Raw genomic sequence first — 25,923 nt, forward strand, 5'->3', positions numbered from 1 at the left:
TTTTGCAGCCCCAAAACCATATGTGGGAGGGTTTAATTTTTGATGGGTTTTGCAAGGCATAATTGAAGGCTTGGGGTTTCCCAACAGGTACAAACGAGCAGACGTCTGAACAGGTTTTGGCACAGGACTGGGGAGCTGGGCTCCTTTTCTGGTCTTGAAGAGTTCTGTCCCACAGTGGCTCTGGCTCTGGGTTTCCCTTGAGACCTGGGCCAAGGCTCCCAGCCCAGGGGTAGAGCTTGGGGCCAGGGCTCAGCCTGGCACCCGCCTGTGGGTGCTGTTGGCATCCGCATTCGGGGCGCCCGCCCTCTGCTCCAAGCCTGTGCCAGCAGCTCCGAGTGGTTCAAGTCCCAGACGAGCCGTCGAGCCTGCTTGATGGAACCAAATTCCCGTTCCTGGTCATCGAGACTCATCTAGTTGATGCCCTGGGACGGTGTCTTAGTTTGGGCTGAAATAGAGTTAATATTCCTTTTCAGGGACTGGACGAGTGCTGTGTTTTGGATTTAGCTTTGGGTTTGGTATGGGAAGAATGCTGATAGCACACTGATGTTTTCAGCTGCTGCCGAGACTTCAAGGACTCTCCGACTCTCCATGTCCTGCCCGTGCACAAGGGCACAGGGAGCAGGGAGGGAGCACAGCCACAGCACCTGACCCTAACTGGCCAGTGAAATATTCCATATCATGGAACGTCATGCTCACTATATAAAGGAGGGGTGGTTGGGAAGGAGCTCTCTCGCTTCCGGGATTGCGATTGTGGGATCTTGGTATCTCGGGGTCGCTGGCCGGGAACGGGCTGGATATTGGTTAGCGGGTGGTGAGCAATTACGCTGTACATCGCCTGTTTATATATCTCTTTTTGTTTTCCCCCATCATCGTTATTGTTCTCATTTTATTGCCATTATTAAACTGTTCTTATCTCAGCCTGCAAGTCTCCCTTCGCCCCTCTAATCCCTCCCCCATTCCCAGGTGGGGAGGGGGAAGGGAGGGTGATTAGCTGCGGGGGTTGGTTGCCGATCAGGCCCAAACCACAACAGACGGGAGCACACGGGAGCTTGTGCTGACAGAGAGTCCGGCACTCTCGCCTAAGCGATCCTAGCGAGCTGTAACTGGGCCAGGGGAAACACCTCTCCGCTTGAGCAGAGGATGCTCGGCCGCTCCCATCCGCCCCCCAAACCCAGCCCAAGCCCCAGCGCAGGGGTTTAGCGGGGCAGTGGTGCCTGTGAGGATGCTGGCGCAGCCCCTGGCGAGCGCGGAGGGGCCGCCGTCGGCGCGGCAGAGCCGTGGCTGTCGCTGCGGAGCCGCTGGCACGGAGCCTGGCACAGGCTGGGGAGAGCAGCCGGGAGCGAGGGCGGCCGTGGGCAGGCGGCTGGGACGCTTCGCTGCCGGGGCAGGGCTGGTCGCCGGCTCTCGGGTGGGCAGCGGTGAACGGGCATCAACTCGGGGTGTTTCCAGCAGCGTTTGGCTGCCGGGGGTGTTTGTAGGAGCCCCCTCATGCCGCGTTTGGGATGTGCTGGCACTGCCACCTCCCTGTCACCTTATGTCGGGGTGCTGATGTTATCCCCCCCATGTCGCTGTTTTAAGGATGAGCCTTTCCAAAATGCATGGGGGTCCCAGCGTCACTCTGTGTCCCGGTTGCTCCCTCCGTAGCTGGGGGTCTCCACCCTCTCCTGGGGTTCCCTGCATTCCCTGGAAAGGTGGAGCAGCATCCCATAGCCTGAGCACGTAACCTCCCCTGGGTGCTCCTGGCCTCCCCAGGCAGAGCCCACAAAGGAGGGGTAACACGGGCTTGGCCTCGAGCAGCACCCGTGGGGTTCTTGAAAAAGGTCTCAGCAGGACCATTTTGCAACCTGCAAGTCCATGGAGGGATAAAACAAGATGCTGCTTTGACTGAAGTATTTGTACTTGCACAGTGTCAAAACCTAGAAATGTCAACCTTGGCTTATTTTTGGGTCTTTATTCAGAAAAAGGGAGAAATGGCAGCTGAGGAGCAATTGCTCTCAGAGGAGCCGGCTATGCCGAGCGTGTGCGACCGAATCAGGAGCCATTCGAAGGGGGTGGAAGAGACCCTGCCACCCCCGTTCCTCTAAGAACTGGTGGTGTGAGGGAGCGGCAACTCACCTGTAAGCAGGGTCAGCTTGTTGGCTGAGCATCTGGGAGCTGGACGGTCGGAGAACACCGGTTCCTCCACGCTCTGGGCTCTGCCTGCTGGGAAGCAGAGTGCTGCCGGTGGCTGGGACAAAATGGGCTCAGTGGCCACATGTCCGGGAGGGGAGGAGGGGGCTGCTCCCAGGGGCTCAGAAGTGGCCCCAAAGGTGGTCAGCTCTGCTTCCCCTCGCAGTGCCGCAGCCCCTCTGCCTCGGGCTTCCCTGGCTCTGTTTCCCAACCCTGCATGCAGCAGGCGTGTTATTTTTAAAAATAAATTAAATGCGAAAAAGAGCCTCTATCTAGGCCTTCAACTAGAGTCTTAATTGGCCTCGCTCCCCAGGGACCAGGCGAGCCCTGGAGAACGCTGCGCTATCGGAGTAATGAGCTATTAATAAACGGCGCTGCTCGGCTTGGCTCGGCTCTGTGCTTGGCTCTGCCCGGGCCAGACAGGGACCGTGGGGCCCCGGTTGTCACTGCGGGGGACCCCGGGGTCTCCGCAGCGGGGGCAGCTTCTGCGGGATGTCCTGGAGCCGGCGGAGACGCGCAGGGGCAGAACCGGCCTCGGCTCCTTGCTCCGGAGCTCCTGTGGGTCTGCTGGGAGGGGGCTCATCCAGCACCCATTAATCCAACCCCCGTGGGGTTTGCTGAGGGTGTCGGGACTGTGCCAGGCTCCACCCGGGCACCCGTGGGGGGCAGCTGCGGGGCAGCGGGGGCGGCTGATGCTCTGGTCCGGCTGCGGAGCGGGAAGGAGAGCCCGGGGCTGTGGCTCCTGCTCCCCGGCTGCCGGGTAAAACAACGCCAGCAGGTTCGTACCTTTGCTTAGAGGATCAAGTGGCCAAAGTAGTAACCAAAAGTGGAGTACAGTTACCCTGGGCTCATTCATAATGAACGCGGCGGACAGCCGGCGTGCCCGTGGGCTGCCTCTGGCACAGCGGCCGTGGGCAGGGCAGGGGAAGGGGCCAGATCCCCCTTGACGGGGGAAGCAAGAGCAGGCACAAGATACATCCAGGTGTGGGAGACCATTAGCCTGGCAGCAGTGCCTGAGCGTATTTATTTAGTGTAGAGACACTAAATAAGTGTCACAATAAATTAGGAGGGTTTTTTTCCTGCAGGTTTCCAGGTTGTGCCTGGGTGCATCCTTCCCATCTAGCCCCGTGGTGGAGCAGGAGTGGAGCCTTCTGAGCTGGGGGGACCAAGCAAAGCCGTCCCCCCCCCTCACCCTGGAGCTGGCTCAGGTTCCCGAGGCCGCCAGCCAGGCAGAGCCGATCACAAAATGGCTCTTGGCACGGCTGTGAGCAGCCTCCTTGAAGGCAGAGGCTGCCAAGCAGCTCCAGCCGCATCCCTCTCCGGTGCCCAGGTGGCATCTGGGGACCCCTGGTTACTGGGCATGGGGGGGTCAGGACACGGCGGGGGGGTCGAGTGCAATGGGTGAAGCCTGAGCAGTGGTAGAGAGAGGGGCTGCGTGGCTGGTGAGGGGGGAGGAAGGGGCTGGGATGCATGGCAGGGGCAGCAGTGGGGTCTCCAGTCCTACCCTGCTGCCCCCCCGGCAAAGAAAGCCGGTGCTGCATCCATCCCGCCCGGCTGTTAATCCCCTCCCTGCGGCTGTGTGAAAAATGATAATGCTTCCCTCTCGGTTTGAGTCGTTGGAAGAAAAAGGGAAATGTGGCAAAATGAAGACACGCACCAAAAAAAAAAAAAAAAAAAAAAAAAGTCCCTGAAAGATAATCTCCTGCGGCTCTTAAATTGCACCGAGCAATGGGTTTATTGCCAGAGAATTGCTCAGCGTGGATAATAGGATCGGGGCAGGAAATTATCCCCAGCGACTGCATCCTTCCCCACGACGTGGGGACAGAGAGGGTCAGGAGCCCCTCCGGCCCCCCGAGGCCATTCCCATGTCCCACCGGCCCCTTGGGGACAGGAGGGAGAGTGACACCAGCCTTTGCTGTCCTTTGTCAGCACCGTGGCCATGGGGATGGGCCGGCTCCTGCTGTCCCCACTCCATCAGTGTCACCTCTCCGGGAGGTCCCGTTGCTCATCCCGGTGGTGCCGACCCCGGGGCAGGGCTGCGGTGAGCCCAGCGCTCTGTGAGTGCAAAGAAGGACAGGGAAGGGGGTAAGAAGGAACGGGAGGGCAGCAAAACCTTCAGGCTCCTTCTGGTCTGTCCCCCCTGAGCTTCCCTGGGGCTGGGGTGCGGATGCTGCACGAGGGACAGAGCCCGCCGGGATGGGGTCAGGACACAGCTGGGGGGAGGCTGGGGGCTGCGGGAGAGAGGATTTGGGGAGGAGAGGGGCTGGGAGGTCTGGGCGAAGGGCAGCAACTTGGTGGGAAGCAGGGGATGGCTCAGCACCCTGGGATGGGGACCTGCGTGTCCTGCCCCGCTATCCCCGTGGCCCTGGGTGCTCTCTCCTCCGTGGTGCCCCTTAGCAAAGGGGCAGGGATGGGGGATGCGAGTGGATGTGGTGGCTCGTCCTCTCCACACTGTGAGCCCACCCCAGCAGCTCCCAGAATCTCTCCCAGTGACAAGCAGCAGCTTCTCCTTTCTCCCTCCATCACCCCCTAAACTAAGCACCAGCTGCACGTTTGGCCTCTTCAGAGGCTTTTGGTCAATGAGGACGTGCGGTGGCACTGGGATGGGCTCGGACATGCAGCAATGCCACGATGGGCTCAAGCAGCCACAGATGTCGCATCCTCCTGTCCCCTCTCCCCACATCCTGCTGGGCTCTGACAGTCGCGTTTGGGGTCCCCAGTGTGCCCAGAGGGAGCATGTGTGCGGGGCAAAAAACCCCTGAAGCAAGGTCCAGCGCTCCCTGGAACCGTGGCTTGGGCTTCCCTGCAGGCAGAAGGGCTGGAACGAGCCTGGCTGCCCCTTGGGTGCCACACACCAGTTTGTCCCAGCGCCGTGAGGGTGATGAGCCTCCTGTGCTGGAGGGGCTGGGGCCCCTCTGCCCCTTCAAGCCATCGGTGTGACTGAGCTATTGAAAGTTTGGAAAATGGCGAAAGCAGGGGTCTGAGTCTGCAAAGGGAGATGGCCCGTGGACGGGTGGGTTTTGACATGAGAAGCTGGTACGGCGAGGGCAGCCGGAGCGCAGATAAATGCTGTCGATAAAGAGCAGATGGGGAGAGGGATGCTCGTGCCTCCTGCTCCGGAGGTGCAGCAGCCAGGAGGCACCTGGGAAGGCACAAAGCAAATAAATCCTGGCAGTGAGGAGGTGGAAGAGTCGGAGGTGGAAGAGGAGAAGGAGGCGGCTGTCAGGACATGGTGAGCGTCTCCCCATGGAGGCAGGCAGGCCAGGTTGGGGCCCCCACGTTGATGGTGATGCTCTGCCCAGGCTCTTGCCCCCACGCCGCTTTGGCGAGCCAAACCCAACCCCAGGAGATGTTGAGCCACTTCTGGTCATGTCATTCCGTTCATTTGGGATATTTTCTCTTTGGGTCTTTCACCCCCAGCACGGGGCTGAGACCTGCCCCACTCGCTGCACCTCCACAGAGGAGCTGGAGGGGTGGTTCTGCTCTCAGTACCCCCCAAATTGCCTGCATTTCCCTCACCGGGCCCAGAAACACCCCGCAGCACCCTGACCAAGCAGCTCTGCCACTTAATTAGGTTAATGACAGTGCTTCGTTATGGAAAGGCAGCTGAGGTGGGCACTGGGAGGTGCATCTCTCGGTGCAGTGGCAGCCCAGCAGATTTGGGGCACAGAAGGCGACAGGGAACGGGGAAGGGGAAGCAGAGAAAAGAGAAAGCGGCGGCAAAGTGCTAATCCCTGGAAAGGAGGGCAGCTGGGGCACCGCACCGCGCAAGGTCGGTGTTAATCCCTCGTCTGCGAAGATCCTGCCTGCAGCCGCCTTAATCTCAGCTCTGGGAGGGTGGCGCTGGGGACGGGGACGGGAGGACTTGTCCCTACGTGCAGTGCCGAGCGTCCCCCATCCTGCGGGACCTCACTGAGCCCGGGGTCTAAGAAGGAGGATTCGTGCTGCCGGACAAGATCTCACAGCAGCTGCGTGGGGAGCAGGGGCAATGTGGCATCCCACCCGCGTCAGGAGTTTGTAAGGCCTCTGGCTGCATCTCTTTTCTCCTCCACTGCCCTGGGGGGTCTGTGTCTCTGGTTATCCCAGGCTCTCGCTGTTCCCTATGCCTGTGCGTGCACCGTCAGTGGCACAGAGCAGGTGTGAGCTTTTGGGGAGGGGAGCAGAGGCTGAGATGTGGGTCTGCAGCCGTGTCTCCTCTCACAAATCTCTCCCCCTGCCTCAGTTTCCCTGCTCTCCTAACGGTGCGTGAAGGCGGTGAGGCTTGTTTAGCCCAGGTTTGCATAGGGCACAGTCACCGGGTCACACGTTAGGGCTGAGAAAGGGGTCCTGAGGGTTTCCGGGGGGTGCTGGGACCTTATCAGCGCCATGGGCCGTGGTTCGGGGAGTGTTTTCCAGTCTCAGCCCACAGATGGGTGATCTGGGGCTGGGTAGGACTTTGCTGGCCGCCCCCGGGCTCACCGCTGACTCCGCATCTCTCTCCCTTCCAGGCGCGTGGGAGAATGGTAGCGAGCCCGTAAGACCATGCTCCACACAATGACATGTTGGCTCCCGGTCCTGGTCCTCCACCTGGTCCTCCTGAGCCCGCCGTGGGCGGCAGCCTGCCCTGCCCGCTGCGAGTGTGCCCCGCAGATCAAGTCGGTGGTGTGTCACCGCAAGCGGCTCACCTCCATCCCCGAGGGCATCCCCACCGAGACCAAGATCCTGGACCTCAACAAGAACCGCATCCGCTGCCTGAACCCGGGGGACCTCTCCCCGTACCCGCTGCTGGAGGAGCTGGATTTCAGCGAGAACATCATCTCCAATGTGGAGCCGGGCGCCTTCAGCAACCTGTTCAACCTGCAGACCTTGCGGTTGCGGGGGAACCAGCTCAAGCTCATCCCCCCGGGGGTCTTCACCAAGCTGACCAACCTCACCCTCCTGGACATCAGCGAGAACAAACTCGTCATCCTGCTGGACTACATGTTCCAGGACCTGCGAAACCTGAAGAGCCTGGAGGTGGGCGATAACGACTTGGTGTACATCTCCCAACGGGCTTTCTCGGGGCTGCTGGGCCTGGAGCAGCTGACCATTGAGAAGTGCAACCTGACCTCCATCTCGGCCGAGTCGCTCTCCTACCTCCAGAACCTGGAGGTGCTGCGGCTCCGGCACCTCAGCATCTCTGCGCTGGAGGACCAAAACTTCAAGAAACTTTACAACCTCCTGCAACTGGAGATCGACAACTGGCCGCTGCTGGAAGACATATCCCCCACCAGTTTCCAGGGCCTGAACCTCACTTCGCTCTCCATCACTTACACCAACATCACAGCCGTGCCCGCCACTGCCTTGAGGAACCTGGTGTACCTCCGGTACCTGAACCTGTCCTACAACCCCATTAGCACTGTGCTGAAGGGCTCCTTTAAAGACCTCATCCGGCTCCAGGAGCTCCACATCGTGGGCGCTCTTTTGGTGTCGGTGGAGCCGCAGGCTTTCTCCGGCCTGAGACAGATCCGGCTGCTCAACCTCTCCAGCAACTTTCTCTCCACGCTGGAGGAGAGCACCTTCCACTCCGTCAACACGCTGGAGACCCTGCGTGTGGACAGAAACCCGCTGGCCTGCGACTGCCGCCTGCTCTGGATCCTGCAGCGACGGAAGACGCTCAACTTCGATGGGCAGCAGCCCATGTGCTCCTCGCCCCCCGAAATCCAGGGCAACGCCCTACGTGACTTCCCGGACTCTGTGCTCTTCGAGTACTTCACCTGCCAGAAGCCCAAGATAAGGGATCGGAAGCTGCAGCACGTGACGGCCCGGGAAGGGCAGTCCGTGTCCTTCCTTTGCCGGGCGGATGGGGAGCCGGACCCCTCCATCTCCTGGGTGTCCCCCCAGCACCGCATGATCACCACCCGCAGCACGGGGCGGGCGACCGTGCTGCCGGGGGGCACCCTGGAGATCCGCTTCGCCCAGGTGCAGGACAGCGGCACCTACATCTGCATCGCCAGCAACGCGGGAGGCAACGACACCTACTTCGCCACCCTGACGGTCAAGGGGCGGCCAGCCGATGGCTCCCACTACGCGAACCGAACTTTGTACCTCAGCGAGCTCAACGACACCTCCCACAACGACACGCAGGTCTTCTTGAAGTTTACGTTGGACCTCAAGACCATCCTGGTCTCCACGGCCATGGGCTGCATCACCTTCCTGGGTGTGGTGCTCTTCTGCTTCCTCCTCCTCTTCGTCTGGAGCCGGGGCCGGGGGCAGCACAAGAACAACTTCTCGGTGGAGTACTCCTTCCGCAAAGTGGACGGTCCCACCACCACCACCGGCCAAGGAGGAGCCAGGAAGTTCAACATGAAGATGATCTGAGCCTCTCCCAGAGGAGAACCATCATCTGCTGCCTGGCCCCAGGCACGGCCGCAGCGTGCCGGGGCCAGGGCGGGTGTGTGGGAGCAACTGGTGACATCCCAGCGCTGGCGGTGGGACCTTGCTGTGCTGGGACGCAGCTGGAGACGTGCCGCAGGTGCCGCGGGCCAGCACGGTCAGAACCACCTGGACCTCAGGGTCGGGGAGCGACGGCCCCGGCTGTCCCGGCCCCGCGGTGAGCTCTTGGGGCACAGTGGCTCAGGGGCCGGCCCAGCTCCAGGGGCTCCTCATGTAGCCAACATTTTTGCTACCAACTATGCATTTCTCTAGCCAAGAGATCAGCAGCATTTGGGCCTGGGAACAAAAAAAAAAACGGCTTCCTTTTTTTTCCCCCTTTCCCGTTTTTTTTTAAGAGACTCTTCATAAACTTTCCTGGTGGTCGTTTATGGTTCTTCTCTTTTCTGGTTGTTGGGATTTTTTTTTTTTTTTTTTTTTGGTCCAACGATTTTTTTTTTTAATGAATTTCCTAGAGAAATGTCTTCCGGGGCAAGGCGGAACTGGGGCGCCAGGGGAGGTTGTGCTGAGCCGGGGGTCTCCCGCAGCCCCTCAGCAAAGCCGGACCCCACAGGGCACGGCCGTGCCTTGAGAGCTTCCCGTCGGCGGATTTAAGATGCGGCATCTGCAAACGCAGGTGCCCAGGGACGCTCCTGCACAAGCAATAATCACCCACCCATGGCTGAGCTCTGAGTAGGTGTCAGGAAGGGAAAAAAAGGGAAAAAAAACAACCCACAAAATTAGGCCAAGGGCATTAAAATAAGGAGCAGCCCCAGGGTGATGCAAGGCCCTGTCTTTGCATCTGCCCAAGCCGCCCCAGGAGCAGCGGGGGGTGAAGGGGTGGGGGGGTCGGGATTCGTATGGGTGCAAAAGGCCCTTTTGAGTCCATTTCCTTTGGCTTGCAAAGTCGAAGTCTGCAGGAGAGCAGGATCTGGCTCGTCCGTGCGCAGGGAGGCCGTACAGCCCAGGAAAGAAGTGGAGAGAAGGGCTTGGAACAGGCAGCTCGGGACCTGACGGCAAAAAGAAAAACCAAGAGGAGGTCCCCACTGTCACCTCCATCGCACCCGCCCAGCTCCTGCACCCTCCAGCGCTGAGGACCGCGGGTCGGTGTCCCTGGTTCCCAGCTTCCCCTCCCACCCCTGCCCGGGCAGCGCTGGCTTCAGCTCGGGGTGTAGGTTTTTGGGTGGGAGAAGGAGCAGAGCTGGCACAGCTGGAAGGAAAGAGCCCGGAGGGATCCGAGCCAGGCCAGGGATCTTATTGTTTCCTCCTCCTCTTTCTTCTCCTCCCACGTGCACCCCAGGGGGGGGTTGCTGCAGGTCCCACCTCTGTCCCCCTTCCTGTGGGCTCGTGTCCCCCCCAACGTGGACGTCCCCTCTCCAGCCGGCAGCGCTCCGGCTGGGCGCGCTGGCTCTGGGAGCTGGAGGGCAGCTGAGCCCGTGCTGCCGGGCATCCCAGGGCTGCACTCGAGGCAGGAGCTCACAGGGGGTCGGGGCTGTGCCCCCCCCCTCCACACACACCCCCCCACACACACCTCTCCGTGAGGTTTGGTGCATGGGGCACAAGCGCTTGGGTCATCCACTGCGCCCCGTCCTGCTGCCCCCCCCCATCCTGCTGTCGCGCCCATGGGCGTTGGGTGCCCCCCAGCTGAGCCCCAGGGGGGGAGAGGGGGGAAGGAGCCGGCGTGCTCAGCACCCAGCCCTCCTCTCCAAGGAGCTCCCCTTGCCTGCTGGGGGTGCAGCCAGTCACTGCCAGGATCCAGCCCCTGCCCGGGGAGGCGGGGGGGTGCTGCCCATCCATCCCCTGCCGGGGGTCCGGCCGTTGCCCGTGACCCCTTCGCGTGGCCGGTGCCCCCTCGTTCCCCGAGCCGTGCATGCCGCGTCGTACTGGGGGTCCCACTGGCCTCACCCACACGCCCTTGTTCGGTGTCTGGGTGGGTTTTTTTTTTTTTTACCTGGGGCAAGGGAGGGGATTGGGCAGGGACCCTTGCAGCTGGGAGCAATGGGAGGTTTGGGCAGTGCAGACCTGGCACAGTTTTATATGTAACGAGCATGTGAAATGTATTTGCGGGAGAAAAAAAAAAAAAAAAAAAAAAAAAAAAAAAAAAAAAAAAGGGACTTCTGTGGCTCATTTGTTTTGTGTTTTTTTTTTTTCCCCCCCTCCTTTTCTTTTCCATGTGCCTCAGATAAGAAAAGCCAAAACCAGTGGACAAAACCCAAGCAGGGCTGAGTGCGAGCGTGGAGCTGGGCAGGACCCGGAAAGGGCAGCCAAAGCCGCTTGAACCGTGTGCAGGATTCGTGCTTTGTGCTCTCCAGACCTGCTCCAGCCTGGTGCAAGCCCAGGGGTGTCCTGGGGTTCAGGCAGGTGTTAACCCCCACCCCGAGTCCTGCTGGGCTTCAAACCCCCCTACCTGGTCATCACCACCATCAGCCCCACAAAACCCTTAATAAACAATGCTAAACCAACTTTCAGAGGGTACTAAAGTCCATATTAATAACTAATAAATGATTAATGAGCATGTGTTAACAAACTGCCACTGCTGTTAATCTATTATTAATTATTAATGGAGTGTTTATCAGGATGCCTTAAGCTGAAGGGTGCAAAGCCAGCACCTCGCCTCCTACTTGCAGGGAAACTGGTGGGGGTGGAAGGTGTTAAAAGGATTCATGTACGCACAAGAGTGTGCACGCGTGTTTGCGTGCACATGCAGAGCGACACGCATGCAGACAAACCTCTCCGATGAGACTGGAAAACTGGGCACTGGGGAATCTGAGCCGCAGCTCTCTGGCTGGGGAAACTGAGGCACGGAGGGGCACTGCAGGCAGGCCAAGGAGCGGGAGCCAGCAGCATGGGGGAGGAGAGGGAGGGCGTGGGGGGGGGGGTGTCCCTCTTCTGAGGAAGACTGAAGTGACCGTCTTGGTCCCCTTTCCTGTCCCACCAGCCCCAGGGGACACCTTGGCCCATGAGAGGCCAACCCTACCCTGCTCGGCCAGCCCGGCGTCCCCTTGCCCAGCTGGCTGGGCTCCATCTCTCCTTGTGTCCCCAGCAAAGGGGCTGCTACCCCGCCCCAAAATTTCACCACCACCACCCCCCCATTTCCCTCCTTCCAGGCTCAGTGGCTGACCTGCCCCCATGCCAGCCCCCAGTCCCAGCTTTCCCAGCATGGGACTGGGAGCCTGCGGGGTGCTGGAAGCAAAGCAATGCTTCCATCTGCTGGAGAAAAGGACCCTGGGCCAGTTCCCAGCCTCTGCACCCCAAAATTTCACACCCCACTGCTCCCTGGGAGCGCGGGGGGGGGCTCCTGGCACCCACCTCACCAGCACAAAGGAGGGTGCTCCTGGTTGCAAAATAACCAGGGTGCTGCCAGCACCCTGGTCCTCCTGCAGCTGGGGTGAGAGATGTCATGGGAGTAAAAGAGGAAATTGGGGTTTTTTCTCTCATTTCCTGCATGAAAAAAATATTGTGTGGCAAAAGAGTCCCAGGAGGTTAAGGGTTGGGGTTACAGTTCACTCCTGTGCCAGAGGATCTGGGTGCACCGTGGCCTCAGGGACACCCGTGGGAGCCAGGGCTGAGCCCACCCACTCCTGCAGCAGCTTTGGGGGAGGGGATGAGAGTTGCCAGGACCGTAGATGCTGAAAAACCAGCTCAGGTGGTTTCGGTGCCCTCTGTTGCCCACACAGGCCTGGCAGTGCCACAGACATCACCCTGGTCTGCCCTGAGCCAGGCACGGAGCATTCCCACAGCATCAATGTATTGAGAAAAAAATGTTGTGGGGGGAAAAAAAAAAATTTAAAAAAATAAAGACAATTAGAAAAATGCAATTTTCCAGCAGGTGCATTTAAAGATCGTATCTCCCGCTGGGAGGAGAAACCAATTTCCTTACAGACTAAAAAGACTTTGGCTAAGTAAAACTTTCCTGCATCAGTTCCCCAGATCCCACCCCTGTGCAAAGTGGGGGCAAAGGGCTCAGCACCCCCTGGACCAGAGACTGCAGTTGCCATCAGTGCCCTGCAGTTACCAGCCTGGGCCAGGCAGAGGACCCCACCGATGGATTCGGGGGTGCCCCGTGGCTTGGAGAAGCAAATCAGCATTTGCTCACTAGTCCTGCAGGGCTTAGCAATATAAAATAACAGCCCTTTTTCAAGGGCTTGGCTTGCTTTTAAACTTGGATTGTCTTTTTTTATTATAGTAAGAGGCAGCAGGAACTATGCACCTAATACTTCTGCAAAAGGCAATTCCTGCTTACCCTGCTGTGGGGCTCCTCTGGGCTTGTGCCACCTCTCTCTAGCTTAGTAGGGTCACGGTCACTGCATTAATTCTGTAGTTTTATTTCTAATGGTCTCTGGTATATCTTGAAGGTAACATTACTCATTAGGGAAAAATATTGATGCTTCTAATAGATTTACTGTTGCTTAAACCGGTTTGTGGTAGTCACGAACATAAATGACTTAACTGGGATGAGGGACATACATACACTCACGCCATTGCCGAGCACCAGGATCCTGCTGAATCTTAAATGCTCCATTTATATTCTTTATTTTTACAGCATTATAGCCCGAGCTGACGTGTTGAGGGAGCAGCACAAAGCCAAGCCTCCCCGCTGGGCAGCGCTGGGCTGCCGGGGCACAGGGACGAGCAGCTCCAGCAGCAAAGCGGGCAAGAGCGTGGGAAGGCCCACGCGGGTACCGGGGCAGGTTGTCAGCTCCCAAAGTCTTGCACATCCTCCCCGAGCTGGCGCCGGATTCAGGCGTGACTCAGCCCCGACGTGTATTTTTTATCAGCTCTAGCATACGGCCTCGGCACCGCAGAAACAGCCCTCGGCGAGCGCCGCGGGCCAACGCACCCGAACCTACCAGCTTCCTTGGGGTAGGCTGGGAAATACGGATTGCAAAACACCCGGTGAGGAAACCGTGGAGGAGGGTGGGCGCCTCGCAGGGGGTGCCTGCAGGCTCACAGACACCCACCAAGCCCCAAACTGACACCCCCCCCCACCCCCCCGAAGCCCTGGAGAGGCAGCGAGTCCCATGGGTGCCCACGCCGCTGCTGGGGTTGCATGGTCTGCCTCAAAAGGTGAAAAATAGGGTGGCTTCCACTTTCTTCGTGCAAATCCATGCTCCCCAAAGGCTGTTCATCCCCAGCCTTGGTGCTCCCAGGAGAAATCCCTGAAGTCGGCTTCCCGCAGCTGTCAGCAGAGGGGCTCACCCACTCACCCGGGCCAATTGCTAATGAGTGCCATTAGTTATTTGCTAGTTAGTTCAAAGACTGAATAGAAAGGAGGAGATATTAACATATTGGGGGGGTTAGAGTGTTAAAAGAGCAACTTTATGCCAGAGGGGACAGCCACTGATGGGATTTTTTTCAGTAGCTGAGTCGTGTTGCTTCGTGCTCTCTCTGTGCCTGTAAAGCTCTGGAAGGAAAAAAAAAAAAGTGTGTTCTAATGACTGGGCGCCTCTTGTGCAATGGCTGCAGGAAATTCCAGCAAAAAATACTGAATAAAAAAAAAATAATTCTGCCTCACCGAGCCATCTAGAGTAACACAACCTGGACAAATTAGTGACGTAATTTTGGGGGGGGGGGGGTTACCATGGGAAACCCCCCCTTCAACCCAGTTGCCGTCCAGAAAGCAGCTCGGGGAAAAGCAAACCCACTGCAACAGGTTGCACCGAAAGCGACGCAATTACTGCGACGGCAGCAGGAGCCTCCACGGGCAGCGTGTGGCCCCGGAGCAGCGCCGGGGGCTGCCGGGGAGCGAGGCCAAGCCTCCGGCTTCCTTTAGACTTGCGAGAAGCGGGTTTTGAAAGAACATCTTCCTGCGCTGGGGGGGGGTTGCAGCGAGTTGTGCAAGGCGATTCCCGGCGGCAGCGCCATGGCCAACGCCGGGGGAGTTTGGGACGGGGAGCGGGAGCCTCTGCCAAGCCGGGAGATGGAGCTGGAGCCCCCCAGGCCCCCACCGCTGCCAGGGAAAACTCAGAGGTAACAAACCGCTCTGCAAATGGGACCCAAAAAGGAGCTTCCCAGCAGCAGCAGCCCAGCAAGGCTGCTTCAGCCCGACGCTTTGCACCGCAGCAAGAGGCAGGGCAATAATCCCCGGGGTTCCTGGGGGGGGAACGGGGGCCGAGCTGGGCCAAAGAAGGGCAAAGCCTGAAGTTGCACAGTGAGTGATGTCCCCAGCAGAAACCGGTGTTTTTAAAGAAAGCCAATGTGGTTTCGGTACCGCTTGTGGCAGCAGGGTCAGAGCTGCAGGTCTGCATCGAGCCTGACCAGGATGGGGAAACGAAACCTCCACGGGGGCTCCTTCCCGCTGCTCTCCTTCTTACGGGCTCGCTGCTTTTTCCTCCCCACGCACAGCCCCCCCCACCCCGCTCTGCCCCCCCAGACTTGGCCTGGGGGGTGTCAAAGGCTTTTCCCGCTCTCCTCCCACACCTCTCCCACCATCGTGTCCTCCTCACGGCCACCCAACGCGGACCACAGGGCAGACGTGACCCCGTGTGTACACCACCCCCCCACAACCCCCCCTGCATCCATATGAACCAACACGTGTGAAGCCCCTGAGGCAGCCCCCCACCCCTCAGCAGTAGGAGCACCCCCGGTGCAGGAACTAGAGTCGCTGAGCCCCCAAACTCTCAGTCTTTTGCCCCAAAACCACACAGCCAGGGCTCCCCCAGGCCACTGCTTCCCCTTTTTCCTTGTTCTTCCCCTAAGCCGGCACTGAAAGGAGACAGAACCCCCCCGGGGGGGGGGCGAGGGCTGACTCCCGGCTCCGTGCAGGGCCGTCGTGCAGGCACGGGGCAGCATGCACACCCGCTGCAGCAGCCTGGACCTGGGTGCCCCCGGACCGCCTGCCCCCATGCCGGACACCCCGCGGGGCCGCCCGCCTCGACCCCCCGACTCAGCCCTCATCTACAGCAACGTGGGTGAGTGACACCCCGACCCCGCCGCCCTCCTCCCCGCCGAGGTGCCAGCTTGGACGGTGGGGGACAAACCCCTGCTGCTGTCCCTGTCCTCCTCCTGCGGTACCCGGCCATCACCCCAGCTGGCGCTGGGCATTGCTTTGGAGCTGGAAATATGGGGCAAATAAGTAACAACGTGCTTGTACGCCCACCCTGCTCAGTTTCCCACTTTCTTCCAGCCCCTCATCCCACCCTAGGAAAGTCTCAGCCCTGCCGTGTTTGTTCCTCCCTCCCCCAGGAGAGCTGCGAGCCCACCTCGTCCCCTGCAAGGCTAGCCGAGGAGAAGGAGCTGGGAGACCCCCCTCTCAGCCCAACCAGGACCCCCTGCCTCCCCCATTGCCAAAAAAGCATCTCCAGCGAGCAGAGTCCCTCCCGGAGCAGGGGCCATCCCAGCACTATCAGGGTGACCCCACGCGATGGGCCGGCAGCATTCTCTACAGCACCCCACCACCCCAGCCTGAGGAGGGGGCTCCTGGTTCTGTCCCACTACAGGACAGACCCTCCTGGGGAGCCAAGAAGCCCCTGACTAAGTCCCAAAGCCTGGGGGAACCGCTGGCCCGGACCAGCCCACAAAAAGCCCCATCGCCCAGTCCGGCGGAGCTGACGTTCGGGACGGCGGATGGGGAGCTGGGGCAGCTCCTGGAGAGCCCGGCTGGGGTGTGCGGGGTGGTGTTGGGGTGCCAGGCAGCCACCCTGGCCCGGCTCTCGGCTCGCATCCAGGAGGAGCTCGTGGGGCCGGAGGAGCGGCAGCAGTTGCTGGAGGCAGAGCTGGCAGGGAAGAGCTGGGCAGCGCTCAGCATCCTGGACCGGGAGCCGTGCTGCGAGAGCGGGGACGCCTGGTATTTCCGTGTGGGCTTCACTTTTGAGCAAACCCAGCTGGTGTTTGCAGCCAAGGTAAGAAGGGAACTGGAGAAAATGCCCTGGGTGGTGCAGAGGGAGCCAGCTCCTGCAGCACCGGGGGCTGCGATGCTGCAGGGAGGCGTGAACCGGGACCGTTGGCTTTTCCCCTGACCCCCGTCACGCAGGCACTTCCCCTTTTTGCACCTACTTCTGCATTTGCTAAATGAGACAGCAGGCTGGGGAGGCGAGGGTGACAGCTCCCACAGGCCCAGAGGTCACGTCAAGGAAAACGGCACCACTGGGGGAGAGGCCCTGGCAAGTGATCTCGAGGGGCCAGTGGACGCAAAGTAGAGGCTGGAGCAGAGCTGGCTCCTCGGGCAGCGCAGGATGAGACCCAGCAAAGCAGCTTTGCAGCTAACCTGGGGGTTACACACACCCCACCCCGCACTCCCCCTTTCCCATTTCTTGCTCAAAGCCATTCTGGTGGGTGCCAGTGGGTTCAGAGGGTGCGTGGGGAGCCCAGCACCGCGGGTGGGTCAGGCCAGGGCTGGTGACCCTGAGCTGAGGCAGCGGCCCATCCTCACGCTCCGTCCTCATGCATCTGGCCATGTCCTGTCTCCATCCTCACGCAGCTGGCCATACCCTGTCTCTCCTTGCAGGTCCCCAAGCCATCCTGCACCAGCCTGGGGGTGCAGAGCTCCCTCGGGGTGCACTGCAGCATCCAGCGCCTGATCGGCCGCTTCACCAACCACCTCCCCTGGGAGCTGGTGCTCCCAGGAAGCCCCTCCAGAGAGAAGCCAGCCCATCTCGCCACCCGCCCTGTCCTGCAGGTCCTCATTTCTCCTGAGGTTCCCTACCAGACCCTGGCAGGCTTTGTGAAGGGATCCCACGGTTTGCACAGGACCAGCCCTGGGCACTACGAACGCCTGGCTTGCCTCCTCCTCCTGCAGGTGTGCATGGGGCTGGAGCATCTCCGGGTGCAGAACGTGGGGCGGGGGGACCTCTGCCCCGAGAACCTGCTGCTGGTGCAGTGCCCGTGTCCTCCCTGGAGCCAGCAAGGCAAGGAGGCATCCCTGGGGCTCTCCCTTCCAAGGCTGCTCATCAGCAGCTTCTTCAAGGTTCAAGACAAGCAAAGACCTTGTTCTACCAGCCAAGAGCAGGATTGGACCAAGGGGCTTGCTGCACCGCCCACCCCAGTGGCAGATGAGCTGAACGTAGGCATGCTGATCTATCAGATCTTGCACGTGGACATCTCTCTGGAGAACACCTTGGGGTTCAGAAGCAACAGACTTCCTCAGATCCCCTCCCTGTCCATCTATTCCACGGGACTCAAGCGTCTGGCCATGCTGCTTCTCCACAGAGATCCCTGCAAGAGGGTCTCCATCGAGCAGGCAAGGAGCATCCTGCAGGTCCTGCTCTGGGGACCTCGCCAGGAGCTCTTTGCCAGAAGCAAGAAGACTCTCGCTCTGCTCCGGAGCTGGGTGGAGGTGAAGAGGGCTCTGCTGCTCCTCAAGTTTGCGGAGAATTCGGTTGGGGCGGTGGGGAGCCCCGGCCTCGAGGAGTGGCTGTGCTGCCAGTACTTCAAGGAGGTCACCGAACACACGCTTTACCAAGCCACAGAGGCGCTCTACACTCCCTAAAGGCAAACTGAATTTCAGCCCACCCAAAGGGTCTCCTCGAAGCCAAGAGCCCACGAGGACCTGGCCAAATCCCCCAGCTCACAAGGAACCCAAGCTGGGCCTGGCTGGGAAAACTCTGTTTGCAAACCCAAACCCGCTTTTCCCACAGCACGTGAATGCTGAAGCTGGGACCAAACTCCCACCCATGACTCCCACAACGCAGGGTGTGTTTTTACACCCTCAACCAATTTTTGTTTGGGTCCAGTTTATCACAGCACCTCAGGAAAGACGGCTGGATGGAAGCCACAGGATCAAGCACCAAGTTAGTGGCTGATTATCCTGAGTAAAGTTTACGGGGCTAAGACTTTGTACAAAACCCTCTCAGACCTCTCCTCTGGCAGTGAGGCTTTCACTGCTTTAAAGAACAATGCAAAGCCACACATTACAGGTTACCTTAATGCACCGTTAGCAAAGGAGAAATACAATCCCACGTACAGCCTGCTCTTTTAGAAACAATTTGTGGCATAGTCACAAACGTAAATGACATTTTAAAGGGGGAAATACAGCAGCCACACAGCTTCAATAAAACCCAGAGCTGAGCCTCTTAAATACTGGTCCTTTATGTGCTTCTTTGACAGCATTACACATCCCAGTGATGTATCCAGAGAGAAACACAAAGCTGGTTCTTCACTGCCCGGTGGTGATTAGCCGGAACAGCCTCGATGGTGTCTAGCAAATAGCTGAGGTTAGTTTGTGGCCGCTGCCCCCCGGGACCGGGCTGCAGGGTCGCTCTCTGGCTGCAGCGAGGCAGGGCCCCTGCATCTGCTGCTCGCTGTGAACCGCGCAGCGCCACGCAGGATCTGCGCCCTGGTCCCCAAACCCACGCAGATGATGAGCCGACCGTCATAGTGAAGCGCAAAGCCCCACTCGGGAAATTTAACTTATAAGTAATTATTAATCCACTCGCAGCTATCACCTGACAGCAGCAAGAGCAGCCTCCGTGGGCTGCGCACGCAGTGGGACGGACCATCCCGGCCTTGGCAGCCCCATGGACGTGGGCAGGGGTGCAGCAGGCGGTCACCAGAGCCTGTCGCGTGGCTGGATCAAGGAGGATTCCTCCTAGGAGTCCCTGAGTTAAAAAAATAAAAAAAACCAAAACTTAGTAAACCGGAGCTGTGACCCCTCCCAAGATGAACCCACAGAGAAGCAGGCTCCCAGTTCCCCCAGGCAGTGGGGTTTTGCCTCCCACCCTGCCCGCTGAGCGTGGGCAAGGCAGCAGCCTCATCCCCTGAGCTGCAAGCGGGGCTGAAGAACCAGCCGAGCCCTCAGCCCCTCTGCGCGAGGCTCCGTGCAAAGGGGGGGGGGGGATCATTCCCTCCCCGAGCAGCACCCAAACCCAGCAGTGCAGCCCCCCCGCCCAGGCCAGACAAACCAGGGGGGAACCAAACAAGCTCCCCGGCCACGCGGACCCTGACACAGTCAGCACCCAAGCACAGCCGGGCCACAGAAACGTTCAAATTTCAGTATGGGCTTTGGGGTCAAAAACACGCGGGAGGGGTTGTCCCTGCTGTCCCCACTCTCCCCTGTAATATCTCACATGGCTACAAGATGGCAGTAAAGGCCGTGGCACAGCAGCAGCTCACCCAACGTCACCTTGGGCATCTGATCCTGGAAAAACAAAAGACAAAACCCGCTTCTGCCGGCGCCTGCAGGCCCAGCCCAGCACCTCCTGCACCCTCATTTCTGGTGTCCACCTTGGGTGACCCCCCTCCCCTTCTGCCAGGAGCCCTCTGGGGTACCCACGAAACATCTACTGGGGGCCGTGGCCTTCAAGGCAGGACCACATACATCTCCACATTCCCACATCCCTCTGGAAAGCAGACCACAGCAGAGCATTGCAGGGGAAAACAGAAATTTCTCTAGAGAATCAGCTTACGAACTTCAGAGCTTGGCTGGCCTGCTGAGTAAAGGAGGACCATGCTCTCCCCAGTCATGCCCCCCTCCTCTTTGCTGGCCTTCGGCACGCCAAGAAGAGCAAGTGCACAGCTTTCCAGAAACACCTCACAGGAGGAACATGACCGTGCGGCCACAAAAAAAATTGGCAAGAGCCCTGTGAGGAGGAGAGCTCCCCCGCACCCTGGGGCTCAGCACAGCCAGCAGCCTCGGCCCCAGCAGAGGTGACTACACACCCCACCCCAGCGCCCGAGGAGCAGAGCAGAGGCTGAGCTGGTGCAGCATTAGCGAGAGGCTGATAAATATAGCTGAAGCCAATTAAACAGACCATCAAGAACACCCGCTTTTCGGTGTGATGCTAATTTAACATCAGGCTCTCCGGGAAGACGGTGCCGTGCCCAGAGTTGCTTCGTGTTACAGATGCTGCTACAGGACCTGCTCTGTGCTGCGTGGCTGAGAAGGGAGCTTCGGGGATTGCATTTTGGCGTGTCCCGTGCGAGTGCAGTTACTGCTTAGCCCAAAACATCTGCCTAGAGATGCGCTGGGGGGGGGGGTGATGCTTGTGCCCCCTCACTCGCACAACCTTCCATGAGCCAAGCTCCGTGGGGCTGTCAGGCCCTGGCAGAGCACACACCCCTGAAGATCATGTGCTCCTGATTATGCTGACTCACAGCAAAACAACCTGGTAAAATAACCCAGCCCAGAGATTCACAGGAAAGATTAATCAGCTCAAATGGTGCCAAGCAAGCCTCCATAGCTGCGTTAGGTACAGGGGGAAAAAAAAAAAAAAATAAATAAATACAAGGCTTTAAAGCACAGCCCTTTGGAGACATCTCTGGCAACTTCAGCACGAGTTTTGTTAACTCCAGCACTACACAAGCAGCCGTTTCCCCTGTTGGTCAGCATCCTGAACGCCAACAGCCATCGGTGGACTCCCAAGAACAGGCACTGCTTGACAACAGCCCCTTCTCCTTACGCTTCAGCCCATCAGACTCCGCAGGAGTTCTGGAGGCTGCCCAGCCTCAATGACAGTATTTAGCTACAGAAGTGCCCCAAGCTTTCCTAGATCACAGCCAAAGAACTCATCAAGCCTTGCTGCAATACGCGTTGGTGCGAGGCTCTGCTGTTACTGGCAACATCGAGACTTCAGGTATCAAAGTGAATGTTTGATACTCAAAGACTGCTGAAGCTCAAGGCAGCCACGAGCTGGGCTTCTCACCATTTCACTTGTGACTCTTCAACCAACACATGCCCTGAAGTATGAAACACTAACAGAGGAGGGATGTAGCAACCCCCCCATTACCAGCAGAAATTAACAACTCGCTAATTATTTCACTAAAAATAGGCTTTTATAGGATTGCTAGATATTTCAAGTCCTGGTAGATCAGAGTCATGAGTTCCAGTCGAGCAAAGAATGACCAACGCCTTTCCATACCTGCAGCTTTAATGGTTGGGCAGTTCCAGAGCCACCTCTTCAGAGTGCAAGTCTTAAACAGCTTAAACCAGCAATAAAAAGTAAAATATAAATTTTTATTTAGAATTAAAGCAAATACTTCAGTATCACAAACACAATATTAAACTTCAAGAAATATACTGCTAATTTGGAGGGAGCATTTATTTGCACAACCACAACATGCGCACAAATCCAGAAAAAGATGTGGAGTCTGAAATTTTCAACATCTCACCACCAGAGCAGTTGGTCACAATGTTTCATACAGATTTATATGTACTGTAATAGATGTTGACAAAATTTCTACAGAATCATCTTTATAGACAACAAGAAAGCTCTAAGAGGCAAACATTGCAATCTATTCTTCTTCTGATGAGTCTCTCTCAAACGTGTAGGCCATGAAGCAAGCATCTGGTCTCTTGGGGACAAGGGGATGCCCTGGTCTCACAATCTCAAAGCCCAAAAAGCTGAAAGTACGGAGCAATGCAGCTAGAAAAAAAGCAGAGAACAAGTTTCATCCACTTGATACAGTACAACAGTTAAAGCATCCACCAAACCCAACTTCAAATACTGCATTCACATCTCTGGACAGTGCTACGAGTTAATACCTACCTCTATCATCTCTGTTCTTGTGGAAACAAATGAACACATGATCAACTCGAAGCTGTTCTTCAGCAAACTCTAGAAGAACTGCAAAACTACAAGACAAATACAAAGCGTTCAGTGCACACGAGCAAGCGTTTCCTTCAGAGATACCAAGGCCCTGTGAGCCAACCTGCACGTGAACTCACAGGCACAAGAGGCTAGTAGTTGGAGACTCACACCAACAGGAGATCCCCGAGCCCTACGATTAATTTGAGGCAGAAATCTAGGCCTTCAGTGACACAGAAAATGTGTTTTCTGTTCAGCTGAAGGGAGAACACTGCAGTGACAGACTGAGAACCAGGCCGGTGTTTTCAGTGAATAAAAACAGCCACCCAGTACCTGGGAACACAGACTGACATCACCGACTTTTTGGGTTGGTTCTGCCTGACAAAGCAGGTACAAGAAGCCCTCAAACTACAATCATGCAGTTGCAGCCTCTTATAAGAGAGATCAAGTACCATGATTAGACTTCAACTTTTAGAACAATGGAAACTAACAGCAACAACAGGAAAGTGTTATTCCACTGATAGGCCTTCAAGAGGGAGGCAAGTTCAACTGCAGCTGCAGTTTATTCTACCCACCTGTCTTTGCTCCCTTCAGGCAGAGCACCACTGGGAATTTCTATATAGAGGTTGTTGTTGTTCAGCACTGCTCTCCAACTAATCTGTTTGGCATCTGTAAGCCGTGACTGGACATTCAGAATTCTTGTCCTGTTATTAGATGTTAGTTCTTCTGTTACATTCAGCCGATTATCCTGTAGCAGTAATACGTGCAAAGTTATTTCCAATTCATTTTGGAGAAGGGATAACTCCCATTAATAAGCTTGAGGCAAAAAATGCATTCAAGCTCACCACAGCAAGTTGCTTATCATTATTCATACTCACCGAATAAAATAAATTAGCTGAAAGATTGTGATCCCTCTGACTATTCCCTCGCCCACCTGGGATCTTCAGGGGTGGGTGAGGGACATCAGGAGCACCACCGAGGCCCCGGACCCAGGTTACTACAGCAATTGAAGGGAACCCTGGAACTAGAAAGGGATCACAGTTAAACAGGCAAACAAGAAGTGCTAGACAAAGCCCTGTGAATTCTAGGTTTTAAACAGTGATCAGATGGCAAGATTTAAACAAAACCCAAAACCTAGGCCAAAGGAACTCCTCCCACTGCAACCTGAGCAACTGGCAAGACAAAGGAACCTCCTGACCAGGGACAAGCACACTGCCTCACACCCAGACTCACAAGGGTCAGAAAGCTGCTACTGCAGTATTTGGAGAGAAAGACTAACTTGGAGATGAAAATACTCTCAGCTTGAAGTAAGCAAGGTGTATTTCTATACCAAGGCAGCAGTATGCTTGAGAATGGTTCAAGAGAAGAACCATTCTGCTATCACACATGCAAGATCCCATATTCTCCCCCACCTTGTTCTCTTAAATTAGCACGAGTACACTGGCCCAGCAAGTTAGGGATCATTTTTCCCTGTGATATACAGCCCTAATTACCTCAGACCTTTGCACCAGTACTCTTGGCTTGAGGTCAGAAAATTACATGAAATAGCCTCACAGATGTCACCACCTCAAGTGTTTTCACCATGCTCAGAGGCCAACTGACCAGTTTTAACATCAAGACCACACCTGACAACCTACAAACCTTTCTACAAATTCTTCAGCGAAATTCTACACTGCTCGGCGAAGTTCAGTACTTAAGAAGGTTATCCTCTTAAGATATGAAACATCTTTCTTGTATGCACACTAAGTTTCACCCCCCTATAAGCCCGCTTAACCAAATAAGCCTTCTACTGTACTAAGAGCAAACGCTGTGCTGCCTGGCCCCTCCCTCTGCACCATCCTTCACCCTGCAGGCTCACTCTTGAGTTGCGTCATCTCAGCAGATGCAGCAATCGAGGCCCTTAGGGAAATTTTCACAATCGTCCTGTCTGTAAGTGCCAGCAGCCATTTGCAAATCAGAATAAACATGTACAAAATAATCCACCATTTTGCACAGTTCATATGAGTTTCATTTTTTTAATGAGCTTGAAACTTGTCACAAATAATCCACATTCGAAAGGCACTGAATGGCCATATAGCTCGAATACTGTATGCTGGAAGGCATTATTAAGCACAGCAACCGCGAAGTTTCATTAAAAAAAAATAAATTTGTGCTCTCTCAATTAAATTAGTGTTCAATCTATTATTTTAAGCTCTTTGAGAGACGCTTTTCTTTAGTACTAGCATCAGATACTTATTTTATCTCAGAACGATTGTAGGGCTACCCATTCCTGATTACCCTTACAAATAAGCCTTTAAGCACCCCATTCAGAAGTGTGCAGGAGCAATCCTTTACACAATTCCACCTTTTGCCCAATGAAAGGCAGTGCATAATGAACACTGCCTACACTTTGCAATCAAGAATGTATTTCAGAGTGATGTTTGTGTACACTTACTCTTCTTGGAAAAAAATAATCTTTAAATAGCAGCCAAGTATAAAAATGGCCTTTAAAAAAATTTCACAGTCCACATACAAGGTCTAATCACGGCTTCCTTCATACAAGGCAGACTGATGTCCTAAGCATCCATCACACTACACCAGTCACCCCAATTCAGGTATTTTCTTCCCAGCATCTCTCAGGATTGTTTAATCTTTTGGTTGAGTTTTAAACTAACAGCTCTCCTTGAGAGTAGAACACTCTTACATTCTACTTCGGGCTCAGTATCCTCGATTAGTTTTCGAGAATATCTACGATTACATAAGGGGATAACAGCTTTCGATCCTTTGATATCTTTGCCTAATTGTTGGGGTTTTTTTCCCCCCAGCAGGATGACGACACCTCCAGGCCCCGTCTCCAGCCCGGCTTTTGCCTCCAGGCACCTTTCAGCCCATTAACTTGCTCGGGAGCGGCCTCCGGCTCAGCCGCCTCCCGTCAGGGGCCGGTGTGCGCTGTTCAAGGCTTCCTCCCACGGTTATGACAACTCCGGAGATGCGATGGGAGCTCCCCGCGCAGGCAGACGGCAGCTAACGTGGCACACGGTGGGAGGCACCGGCGGTGTGAGGCGACTTACGGGGGCGGCGGCCGCAGGCGGCCCGCCCGGGGGAGGGGGACGTGTCGCCCGGCGCGGCGGCGAGTCACGCCGGACCGAGGCGTGGGTGGGGGCGCAACCGGCGCTACAGCAGGCAGACACCGCCTTGGGCGTTCAAAAAAAAAAAAAAAAAAAAAAAACCACCTCTTTTTCTCTCTCCTCTCTTCCCTCCCCCCGTTTTCTGCGGGGGAGGAGACCAGGCCGCAGCGCCCAGCGCTGAGGCGGCGGCGCGGGCCGCCCCTCCCCCACCCGCCACGGAGCAGCTCTCCCCTCCCCCCGGTCACGGGGGAGGCGACCGGCGCTTGAGGGACGAGGAAGAGGAGGAGGAGAAGGATCAGGGCGGGCCCTGAGGGGAAGGGAGGAGGCGGCGAGCGCCCAGCGGTGCGAAGGCTGAGGGAGGCCCCGGCCCCTCACCTGCTCTGTCCGGTACTGAGGCTCAGCACAGCGGGCATGATGGTGCTTTTATTCCCCTCTTTCTCTCTAGCGAAGCAGTGACTGTTGAGTATCCGCTGCAGGGAGGATTTCACCATCCGGCCGCTCTGGTCCGAACCCCGAAACCCTCCGCCGCCTCCCGCCGGCCGCTCTCCAGCCTCTGCTACACAAAATGGCACCGCCGCCGCAGTGGGTCCTTATATACCCTTCCTAGGCCACGCCTCCCTCCATGGCAACGCCCCGCGGGGTGAGCCACGCCTCCGACTAGGAAAGGACTCCCGTCCGGTGAACAGCCTGATTGTCCCTTAGAAAAACTCGCTTCCCATTGGCTGAAGGGCGCGTTTGGGGTGGAACAGCAAGCTCTTTCCCTATTGGCTGGCAGCGTGAGGGTATTCAGCATTGGT

The 25,923-nt window shown here is 57.1% G+C and overlaps 3 protein-coding genes across 6 annotated transcripts in view; 2 read left to right on the top strand and 1 right to left on the bottom strand.

Annotated features, from left to right (window-relative positions):
* The window catches only part of LINGO3 (leucine rich repeat and Ig domain containing 3), a 28,510-nt gene extending 19,644 nt beyond the window's left edge, over positions 1 to 8,866 (top strand). For 3 of the 4 annotated variants that reach the window (XM_042794756.1, XM_042794757.1, XM_042794758.1), the window contains exon 3: positions 6,657 to 8,866. In XM_042794756.1, the coding sequence (XP_042650690.1) occupies positions 6,691 to 8,508 (1,818 nt within the window). In that variant the 5' untranslated portion in view covers positions 6,657 to 6,690 and the 3' untranslated portion in view covers positions 8,509 to 8,866. Of the gene's footprint in view, positions 1 to 5,857; positions 6,187 to 6,656 lie in introns of those variants that run through there. The other variant, XM_042794759.1, reaches the window with a different exon arrangement.
* Positions 8,867 to 14,329: 5,463 nt separating this feature from the next.
* Positions 14,330 to 18,574, top strand: PEAK3 (PEAK family member 3). The gene is made up of 4 exons (XM_042794666.1): positions 14,330 to 14,529; positions 15,325 to 15,470; positions 15,745 to 16,400; positions 17,006 to 18,574. The coding sequence occupies exons 1-4, from the start codon at positions 14,423 to 14,425 to the stop codon at positions 17,984 to 17,986; spliced, it is 1,890 nt and encodes a 629-aa protein (XP_042650600.1). The 5' UTR covers positions 14,330 to 14,422; the 3' UTR covers positions 17,987 to 18,574.
* Positions 18,575 to 21,344: 2,770 nt separating this feature from the next.
* OAZ1 (ornithine decarboxylase antizyme 1) lies at positions 21,345 to 25,704 on the bottom strand. Its single transcript, XM_033002418.2, is given in 6 exon segments — positions 21,345 to 21,857; positions 21,981 to 22,066; positions 22,595 to 22,767; positions 22,898 to 22,984; positions 22,986 to 23,043; positions 25,502 to 25,704. Coding segments are annotated over 6 exon segments (651 nt in total). The 5' UTR covers positions 25,618 to 25,704; the 3' UTR covers positions 21,345 to 21,726.
* Positions 25,705 to 25,923: the final 219 nt, after the last annotated feature.

The sequence above is a fragment of the Tyto alba genome, unplaced genomic scaffold (genome assembly GCF_018691265.1).
Source record: "Tyto alba isolate M040663 unplaced genomic scaffold, T.alba_DEE_v4.0 Super-Scaffold_20000042, whole genome shotgun sequence".
Classification (NCBI taxonomy): domain Eukaryota; kingdom Metazoa; phylum Chordata; class Aves; order Strigiformes; family Tytonidae; genus Tyto; species Tyto alba.